This window comes from Sinocyclocheilus grahami, unplaced genomic scaffold, assembly GCF_001515645.1.
Source record: "Sinocyclocheilus grahami isolate Dianchi unplaced genomic scaffold, SAMN03320097.WGS_v1.1 scaffold128.1, whole genome shotgun sequence".
Taxonomy (NCBI): Eukaryota; Metazoa; Chordata; class Actinopteri; order Cypriniformes; family Cyprinidae; genus Sinocyclocheilus; species Sinocyclocheilus grahami.
In genome coordinates, this window is record NW_015505307.1 from 980,541 (window position 1) to 991,616 (window position 11,076).

General features: G+C 33.7%; 1 protein-coding gene across 1 annotated transcript in view; it reads right to left on the bottom strand.

Moving 5' to 3' along the window:
- Nucleotides 1-9,430, bottom strand: part of LOC107590473 (neurofilament heavy polypeptide-like) — a 22,139-nt gene extending 12,709 nt beyond the window's left edge. The window contains exons 1-9 of the mRNA XM_016279226.1: nucleotides 9,357-9,430; nucleotides 8,977-9,063; nucleotides 7,904-7,979; nucleotides 6,603-6,925; nucleotides 3,047-3,193; nucleotides 2,245-2,304; nucleotides 1,116-1,151; nucleotides 674-865; nucleotides 451-525 (exon numbers count right to left, since the gene is read on the bottom strand). Coding sequence (XP_016134712.1) covers nucleotides 451-525; nucleotides 674-865; nucleotides 1,116-1,151; nucleotides 2,245-2,304; nucleotides 3,047-3,193; nucleotides 6,603-6,925; nucleotides 7,904-7,979; nucleotides 8,977-9,015 — 948 coding nt within the window. The 5' untranslated portion in view covers nucleotides 9,016-9,063; nucleotides 9,357-9,430. The remainder of the gene's footprint in view (nucleotides 1-450; nucleotides 526-673; nucleotides 866-1,115; nucleotides 1,152-2,244; nucleotides 2,305-3,046; nucleotides 3,194-6,602; nucleotides 6,926-7,903; nucleotides 7,980-8,976; nucleotides 9,064-9,356) is intronic.
- Nucleotides 9,431-11,076: the final 1,646 nt, after the last annotated feature.

Sequence of the window (11,076 nt, forward strand, 5' to 3'; positions counted from 1 at the left end):
TAATAATAATAATAATAATAATAATAATAATAATAATAATAATAATAATAATAATAATAATAATAATAATAATAATAATAATAATAATAATAATAATAATAATAATAATAATAATAATAATAATAATAATAATAATAATAATAATAATAATAATAATAATAATTGCAATTGTATGTGTTTCCTCAATGTGTTCAGCATGTTTTAATTAATTTATTAATTTATTTAAAGAAATAATGCGCACACAGTTTCATGGCTGGTAAAAAAGATTTATGACTGGTAAGTTTTGGCATTGGCTGGTGTGGCAAAATGTTAGTTTTAGGCTCTGATTACAGATCTCTCACACAAAGGGCAAAATAACAGTAGCTCTTTGTATTAATTTGCATGTCTTGAGTTAACAGTAATGGGTCAGTTCTGTTAATATCAGAATAGCCTATGCTTATTATCATTTACCACTCCTGACGTCTTAGCTCTGGCTCCACTGGTTGTCGCCGCCTGAACTTTTGACACCACCTTGCCTAGCAACACCTCAAATTCACATTACTCTGTTATGGTGTGCCACATATGCTTCATATAGATTTAACATGTCTAATAAGAGTCCAAGGCTCACCCCAGAACCAAACAGAAAGGCTTTATTAATGTGGATTATTGCTACTGCTGTCAGGTTTGGGCTTACCTTTGAACGGAAGAGTTTGCTTAATGCACTGTCTTTAGTTTTGCTCTTGGCAGATCCCTCTGCTTTTGTTGCAGCTGCTGCCGTTGCTTTTGTTGCAGACGTGTCCTCTTTCTTCACCGCCGGCTCTGCTTTGCTTTCCATCTTAGGTGGCGCTGGGGGAGGAGGAGGAGGGGCCTTCGGTGCTTCCTGTACCTTAGAAAAGAGTGCAGTTTGTTTTATTTCAAGCACAAAACAGCAGGTGGGTATAAAGTTTTTATTTATTCTTCTATAATGCTTCATTGTCAACAAAGCACTTCTCAAAACCAACTCTTTTTTACAGCAGGGATCTTGTGGCATTATTGGATTGCTTATGGTGTTCACTAAAATATGATTAGAAAAATTATGCAAAAGGTGGAAATATTATAAAAGCAATAAAATATGTAATGTAAATGAAATGGCTCACATTTGTTGATGGTGCTGGTGGGGTCTCTTTCTGTGACTGAAGAACAAACATTAAGACAATAAATACCAAGCATCATCTGTATTTAGGACAATAATCTGACATCAGGTTTTTTTTGTTTGTTTTTTTTGCAAAAAAATCTAAGTCTGAATTATTTATTTATTTATTTAAACATAAATAGTATTTCTTTATGTTTATTTATAAATATATAAAAAATAAAGCATGCTTAGATTAATACATACAATACGTATATCAATCAATCAATATATTTTATTTCTTAATTTTCTATTTATTTGTTCATAAATGAAATAATTATGCATCCTTAGACAGAAAAAATAAATAAATAGATAAATAAATGCATTTTATATTTAATTTATGTATATATAAATTGAAAAATAAAGTAAGCTTAGATAAATAAACAATTTAATAAATTAATACATTTTGTATTTTTATATTTATTCATAAATGTATAAAGCATGCTTAAATAAATAATGCATGCTTAGACAGATAAGTAAATAAATACATATTTTTATATGTATTTATTCATACATTTGTTAAAAAAAATCATAAAATATCATACATTTGTAAAAAAAAATCATGCTTAAATAAATACATTAACTTAATAAATTGTGTATTTATTTTATATTTACTTGTTCATAAATTTATAAATAAAGCCTGCTGAAATAAATACATGTTATATTACATATATTTTTTATTTATTTATAAATGTATTAATAAAGCTTTCTTGAATGAACGAACGAACGAACGAAGAAACGAGCATATGAACGTAGGAATGAACGAAAGAATGAATGAACAAACACATGACTAAATGAATGAAGCTGAAGCCCAATGAGAGAAGTTCTAAAAAAAACAGAATTTAGGGTGTTACTTTAAAAATGTTCAGCCCTATAATAATCATTAAAAGCAATCCTATGCAGAAATAAAAAGCTTAAGCAGAAAGTATGAAATAGGTACTGTAGATTGCTCTTACTAAAATATAATATAATATCATATATCATATCAATCATATATCATATATCATATATCATATCATATCATATCATATCATATCATATCATATAATTCTCATGAATATGAATGAGTAATGCTGTGAATGTCAAGGTTTTATTACCTGTTCTTTTGAAGCATCAGGAGTGGCTTTGGCTTCTTTGCTTGTTTTGGTCGGAGTGGCCTTCGCATGCAGAAAAGAGAACGCACAGACACGTAAACATTAGAGTGACTGTGAAACACCATCAGAGTGGCGTGTTTAAGCATATACTGCTCCTTCAGGTACTCCATTTCTCCAAACCGGGCCTGCTCATCTGCACGGAGATGAAGATTGAGATATCAAAAATGTATCTTTTGTGAGGATAATGCCTGTCAAATCCAGACGCAGTTTAGCCGGGCTTGCTTTGCCACGGGCGCACAAAGAGCTCGCTGGCAGGGGCCGATCTGAACATGTTTCTGCTATTGAGTCAGCCATTGTCCTCTGGAGATGGCGTAGGCCTTCCCGTGCTTTATCACAACTCTGAACGCACAGGCCTCCCTTGTGAGCTCACATTATGCAGCAAACAAAAGCCTGCCACAGTCTGACATGTCCAAAGGATTGATTTAGCAGAGTGCCAAGCAGAGTTGAACAGATTAAAGACGCAGGGTAACAAATACCACAATGATGGAGTAAAAATGCATCATTGTAGTCTGGCACTACAAGTCTAGATTGTTCAGTTATAGACAAATACACACTTGTTACTCTCATAAATGATATTCTATAAACACTGCATGCTTACGTTTCTCAATAATTTTGAAACTGATCATTGTAGCTTAGCTTAAAACACCAATGAGTTCAGTGCAATAATGTTGTTTGAAAGAGAATTAGAACAGCATTCGAATCACCTAAAGCATGAAAACAAATAAAGCAATTAAAATGCACTTACAAATGTTTTGAAAAAGTTCATAACTGTCTTTTCTGCTGCTTTGACCTCCTCTGACGGGTTATTTTCTTCTGCAGCTTCCACAGGACTGGGTTTGAGAGCTTCAGCCTCCGGCTCTGGCTCCGTGCTGGTCTTTATGTCCACTGGATCCTATAGACAAATCCAGAGAATTAGCCCTTGGGAATGTGTTACAACCCTTACAGCTGATGTGCAATAGATGCATTGAAATAGAGGCACAATTCCATCCATGCCTCTGCCTACTCCAGCCAGCGGCAACAATCATCCTTTTATTAACGCCTGTTTCCCCCCCTCACTCATTGATATTCAGCAATGTGCTGGACTTAAATCTGCGTGTGCGTTATCTGAGAGTAAAATGGGTCATATTTAGATTATACAGTATGTGTTTTGCTTGTTATATTTGAGTAGAAATCAGTTAAGTTGAACATATGAAAGATGTAACTCGACAACATCTGGTTGGTGATAACTGGTGTACAGTAGAGTTACAGTAGCTCTTCATTAGTCGTTAGATTTCATGCAAATGTAAAATACACAAGAAAAAGACTAAACAAACACTTACCTTTAAGACTACTACAGTAGGTGAATGTTTGGAATAATTCATAATAAATAAATAAAGACAAAACAAACACTTTAAATGTCTGGGACAGTTAAACTACCAGTCAAATGTTTGGAATAATATTAGAATAACATATGTATTATAGTTTAATAACTATGTTTTTGAAAAAAGCCCATTTTGATCAAAAATACAGTAAAAACATGAATGTTATAATATATATAAATTTAAGAATATAAGATTATTATATATTTAAAATAAGATTATTATTATTATATAGTTTAGTAAGAATATAAAGATTAAATAAATGCTGTTCATTTAACTTTCTCTTCATCAAAACAATCTTGAAATATTATATTTTCGTTTCCATACACACATTACGCAGCTTTCAACATTATTAATAATTGAGCACTAATAATAATTGACAATAGTTAAGCACCAATTATGAAATATATTCAAACACAAAGTCATTTTAAATTGTAACAATGTTTCACAATATTACTGATTTTACTGTATTTTTGGTTAAAAAAATAAGAGACTTATTTCAAAAACATAAAATAAATCTTAATTATTTCAAAATTTGACTAGAAGTGTACATTATATAGAGACAAAACAATAAGCCAACATGCTAAGAATCATTTACGGGATATTTTAACGTTAGGAAGTTTCGACGTCACTTTCAGGAACAAAGTAGTTTATGTTAATTTTGTGTTAATCAATACAAGAATCTTGAGGAAAGGCGCTAGTAAGTTTCCATGCTGAGTGAATCGCATGCGGTAAGTTTGTCCATGCAGCGGCTTTCTTGTCGAAAGATCATCGGTATTATAACTGACCTTATTCAGACACGTGAACTCATCCGGGCAAAGCTCAACTGTGATGTGAATAGTGCTTTCATCAGCACATACATCGACACTGAGCGGCTTATATGAAGCATCTTCTAAAACCTTAGTGCATGCGGACCTCAGCTGGGAAAGCAATTGAGAAGAATCTGCTGAATTACATTTACTTTTAGTGAGCGCAGGTTCTTCTGAAAGTCCAGAGATGTTCAGCGGTAGAGCTGGTTCTTCAATAATCACCCAACTTTCCTCATCTACAGTCGCCGATCCATTAATAGCTAAGATGAGCTCAAAAGTGGCAGGAGCGATTTCTTCTTCGGCAATCAGCGCTGCTTCCACAGAAGATGTTAATGATTCCTCTGTAACAACCAGAGTGTCCTTGCACTTGTTCCTTTGACGTTCTTCAGACTCTTCTGCATCAAGGCTTTCTTGTTCCTGAGTGATGTGCAAGATTTCCTCAACAATATCTGCAATTTCTTCAGCAGCCAGCAATGGCTCTTCAGCTCCAACGACTGGTTCCTCAACATCGACGGTATCAACTGCTAATTGTACAACTGAAGACACACTATCAGCTTCATCAGCTACTTTCATCAGTTCGTCACTAATCTGTTTGGTACCATTTGGCTCGTTCTCACATGCTTGTTCCTTTTCTTCTGATATTATGCTTTCAACAAGTCGTATAAGTTCTTTGTCTTCTTTCAAGGTCTTTTCAGCATCCTCCGTCTTAGGTTCTTCATCTTCTGCAGCCTTAGCATCAACCAATGGTGCCTCTTCAGACTTCAGATGTCCTATGTGTAACTCACTGGCTTTTCTTTTAACTGGCTCTTCAGCTATTGGTTCTTCTGCAACAGCTACTGGCTCTTGTGTAGCAGGCCATTCTAGGAGGATCTCATCTGTGTTTGAGGACTCCAACGGGACACTCTTTGTCAATAAACCTGAACGTATGGGTTGCACAGGAATGGCGTCAACCAATTGCAATTTGATCTTGTCTGCAACTTCCTCAAGAATCTCCTTTTGGTCTGCATTAATGAAGACTGTATCCTTTTGGAATGAGAAATTAGTCAGATCTGTTGTTACCTGGTAGATGTTTGGCAGAAAACTTTCAGGTTTCCATCCAAAAATAACCATCAGCTAAACGTACTAAAGCATTCTTGGTTTATGATGTTTATGTGCTTCAAGCTTTTTTACATTCCACATTTTCCAAAGTCAAATTATATTTCTGTCCAAACTATCAGCAAAAATGCTGTGCAATGTGACAAATCATAGCTAATCAGTAATATCTGATATTTCAAATACAGTCATGTTTCACTGTGGATGAGACTACCAGAGAAACCGAGTGGCCGGGAAAATAGTTCAACAAAAAATGAAAATTTGCTGAATAATGTACTCACCCTCATCCAAGATGTAGATGAGTTTGTTTGTTCATCATAAATTTAGCATTGCATCGCTTGCTCACCAATGGGTCCTCTGCAGTGAATGGGTGCTGTCAGAATGAGAGTCCAAACAGCTGATAAAAACATCACAGAATAATCCACACCACTCCAGTCCATCAGATAATGCCTTGTGAAGCCAAAAGCTGCATGTTTGTAAGAAACAAATCCATCAAGACATTTTTTTAACTTCAAATCATTGCTTTGGCTAAAATACAAGTCCTCCAATCATAATATTGCTTTCTTCAGTGAAAAAGTCCATCCCATTTTGTCCTCTCACATCAAAATCCACCCACATATTTAGACTTTTTGGCTTGTAAACTGTGCTTGATCTGTGCATATTTCTCTCCTGATTCAGATGAGAAAACGTTTTCACCGGAGAAAGCAATATTATCGTATTTTAGCTGGAAGCAACGATTTAAAAACATTTAAATAATGTTTTAAGTTAAAAACGTCTTGATGGATTTGGACACAGCTTTTTGCTTCACAAGATGTTAACTGCTGGACTGGAGTGGTGTGGATTACTTGTGGATTATTGTGATGTTTTTATCAGCTGTTTGGACTCTCATTCTGACGGCACCCATTCACTGCAGAGCATCCACTGGTGATCAAGTGATGGAATGCTACATTTCTACAAATCTCTTCCCACGAAGAAACAAATTCATCTACATCTTGGATGGCCTGAGGAAGAGTCAATTTTCTTTTTTGCAACTTCTACTTACAGGCTGCATGTCGATGTTCAGATCCACCGTTTTGACCGGTGCGTCAACTGAATCGTTGTTTTCTGCTGCAGGTTTCACGGGTTCGCTCTTCTTTTTGAACATTTTACCAAGGAAGTTGGACATCTCATCTCCACTGGGCTTTGCAGCTTTTTTGGGTGGTTCAGCATCTGTTGATTGTGTTGTTTTTTGCTCAGGGGTCGCTTCCACATGTCCATTAGCTTTGCTGCTGTCTACCTCCTCTTTTTCTGGTGGTTTTGGTTCATTTGTGACAGGGGCTGGCGGGGTTTCACTCTTTTGTTCTACTGCTGCTTCTTTGCTAATCTCTAGAACAAAAAAAAAAAAAAAAAAAAAAAATGATGAATGCAAAGAACAGGGAAAATTAACTTTTTGAACATTTTACCAAGGAAGTTGGACATCTCATCTCCACTGGGCTTTGCAGCTTTTTTGGGTGGTTCAGCATCTGTTGATTGTGTTGTTTTTTGCTCAGGGGTCGCTTCCACATGTCCATTAGCTTTGCTGCTGTCTACCTCCTCTTTTTCTGGTGGTTTTGGTTCATTTGTGACAGGGGCTGGCGGGGTTTCCCTCTTTTGTTCTACTGCTGCTTCTTTGCTAATCTCTAGAAAAAAAAAAAAAAAAAAGAGAAAGAAATGATGAATGCAAAGTACAGGGACAATTAATATCTATTGCCTTCAGTTATCAATATGATAATCGTTTTGGCCAGTCATAAATCATAATACACACCCACTTCTTATACACACTCGACATTTTAAAGGACAGTTGAGGTTACAGCCAAAATAACATAAGAGTACAATTATATTCAACTAGAATGTGTTTGCATACTTGCATAAAGTGTGTTTCTGGCCTTATTTCTATGTGCATTGTGCAACTTTCATTCTCTCTTAATATGTGCATGAACAAATGCATGCCTCTGCATTCTATGGGATACATACTATATATATATATATATATATATATATATATATATATATACATATATATCACTATACTGTACTTGTGAGTGCATTTTGTTTCTATAAAGGCTTTGTGAATGTGTTAACTACAAACTAGCAATGCACACCAAATGCAAATTAAACATTGCTTTATCCACCATGCAACACCCAAAGTTTATACAGAGCTTTGAGTCATGTTCTCGATTGTTGGTTGACTTGCCAAGTTAATCCAATCAATGTACAAGCCTGCTAGTTTAGCTTAAACTCCTGTAGATCCTTACTTTGATATTATAAGGGGAGATTAATTTAATCACATGAACAGAATAAATGTGCAGTAAATCATATACATACCAGGTTCAGTTTCATCTGGAGCTGCTACTGCATGTCCATTCAGCTCTCCATTTTGGACTTTTTTCTCAGCATTTGCCTGGTGAACGATACTGGTTAGTTTCATAATCAGTTGTTATTTTGTGCCTTGGTTTAAATCAGTGTTATTTCAGTATTATTGAGATCCTATTTATTTAAGTTTTTAGAAATATGATATATATATATGTCATTTTTTATTAGTATTATTTAAAAGAAAACAGTTTTGATAAATGTTTTGTTTCAGTTTTAGTTTTGCTTATTTTAGTTATAACGTTAAACTAAATTAAATTGATAAATGTTGCTTTGGAAACTATAGCTGAAAAAAAAATAATAATAATAAAAAATAAAAAAAAAAAAAAAAAATAAATAAATATATATATATTTGTTTCTTACAAACATGCAGTTTTTTTGCTTCACAAGATGTTAATTGATGGACTGGAGTCGTGTGGATTTTTTGAAAAAAAAAAAAAAAAAAATATATATATATATATATATATATATATATATATGTTTGTTTTTTTTAAAGTAACAAAATGTTTTTCTTTTTTATGGTTTTAATTTTAGTTAACTAAAACAACCCTGGTATAAATATGCAGAGTTGTCTCAGTAAACATAATGCTATCACATGATTGTCTTCAACAGAGAAAGTATCAAAAGAGAAACAAAACTAAAAATCAAGTTTTTAATCACATAATTATATTGGAAAAGGAGTGTTCTAATCTTTTTCAATTATAATGCATAATGTATAATGATTTATAATCTTGCTTTTCTGAATCAAGATTATACACAAATATCTACCAAAACAAACACATAGCTGCCATAAAATTACTTGCTACATTGAAAACATCTGCTATAATCTACGGCTAATTTGAACAAAAACGTTTTTAGGACTGCACAGAATATTTGTACTTTTAACAATATAATCATGATATTGCTAAAATGCTGGGAAATAAATTATGCATTTTTCTTGTATATTTAACTTAAAAATATAGATGTTGCAAAATAAAGCTATGTTAATATAAAATAATAATACAAAAATAATGATAAAATAATTTCACCTTCTGCCGTTTTTCCTGAGTTGAATGCTCGTTTCCCATGGTCGCTTCAAGTCAGCAACTAAATATCGCCATTGACATTGAAAACGGCTATTAAACATAAATATGATGAAAATATGCACAAAACAATTGTTCAGAAGTCTGTTACAAGAACTACATTTAATCATATCTCTAAAAGTCCCAATAAGAAACACTACAGATCGCTGCAGGGTGGAGAAGCTCATAACCTGTTTTGGCTGTAGGTTCAATCCCATGCAGGGATGATAATTAAATTCTAAATACTATTTCTGATTACTATAAAACTTACAGACAATTGCATATACAGATTTAATAAAATTACTGAAATTAATAAAAACGACATTAATAAAAATATTTGTATTTACCTTTCCACTGTCTTGTGCCCCAAACGGACAATTAGAGTCTGTGTACAGTTTCCAAAGCTCGATGAAAGCAATCTCCAGCAGTCTGCTGTCTGTCAGCCCGTGCGTGTACACATATACCTGTCCTAAGAGAGGGTGGGGCTCAAAACTTATTACCTTAAGGTACTTGTGAGACAAAATGTGGATGAGACACAGTCTGTGAACCTATTAGCACTGATGAACTCATGATCATGTCCTATTGTTTCTCACTGAGGAGCTTTTCCACCTAAATAAAGATGATATGATTATCATACACATCAAAGATAAGGCATCAGACAGTATCATCCATTAATTCACTCAAAGCACTGAAGCAGAGAGAGCGTCAGGCTGATCTGAGAACAGCTCTCGCAGGACAGCCTGTTTTGTAGGTGTGGTTGAGCCCAAACAGGATGTGTGTAGAGGATATATAGCACAAGTTTATTTGCACAGTATGACTCTCATCCAGGGCTTGAGTACAGAGTACATGACATCAAGCTTACCAACCTAAGCCTTTATTTATTTAATGATTGCTCACTTGCAGAATACATGGGAAGGAACATGAAAAATTAGGTGAAAAATAATTTTGAACAAAGAATCCTGAAAGAATCTGCACTGTAAAAAAAATTCCGTAAAATTCATGGTAAAAAAACGGCAGCTGTGGTTGCCGGAATTTTACCGTAAAAAATACGGTAGCACCGTTTTAGGTTTTACGGTTTTAACTTAAATTTCCAGTTAAATACCGTATTTTCATTAACTGATATAATGTTAATATACCGACCTACTGAAGTACTGAAATCTGTTGTGTACCTTTGTAATACACTGATAACCACCAAATGCAGGAGGTGATGAGAAAGTCACATGATGAACCAAAGCCCATCACAAGCAGCTTTTAAATAATAACATATATAGAAGGTGCACAGCGTCATTCACACAAACACCAAACACCATCACGGTAACACACATGAAACTGAAATAATGCAATAAACATTGATTTAACAACATTAGGTGTAACACACAACCCTAATATACAAAACTGATAAGAAACAACGAAGAAGAAACATAGTTATTTCAACAAAACAACATCAAATTTGAAATGTAACGCAGGGAATTCTGGGAATGTCAATTTACGGTTATTCACTGTAAATTATACGGTATTTTTCACTTCCAAAAATGGTATACTACCGTATAATTTATGTCCAATACATGTAATGTCCAATACAGTTTTACATCGTATATTTTCAATTGTGATTTTTGATTTATAAATGCATCAGATATTAATTACAAAGTGTGTAATACCTGCTTTGAGTTGACAATTTTAAATTTAAATGAATTTACGCTTAAAATATAAATGAAAAATGTATTTCAGTCTTTAAACAACTGAAAAAGTGGAGTACCTTAAGTCTTAGTTTCTTGAAATATACTGTAAATTGATTAGCCCCCTTAAGTTGAACTAGCTCATTATCAGGTATAATAAAGATGGAATCAAATGAAATCAGCATTTGCAGTCACTAAATTATAGCCAGATATTTAAAAGTTTGTAGAGAGGCAAGACACAAGACTCAAGAATGATTCAAGAATGCATATTTATATACTGTATATACTCATTTTTTCAATAACACATAATACAACATCCTAAAAAAAGACCCCCTTTTCCATCAGTTGCTGCATGGACAGAAAGGCTGTAGGCTTCAACTCCTGAGAGAGA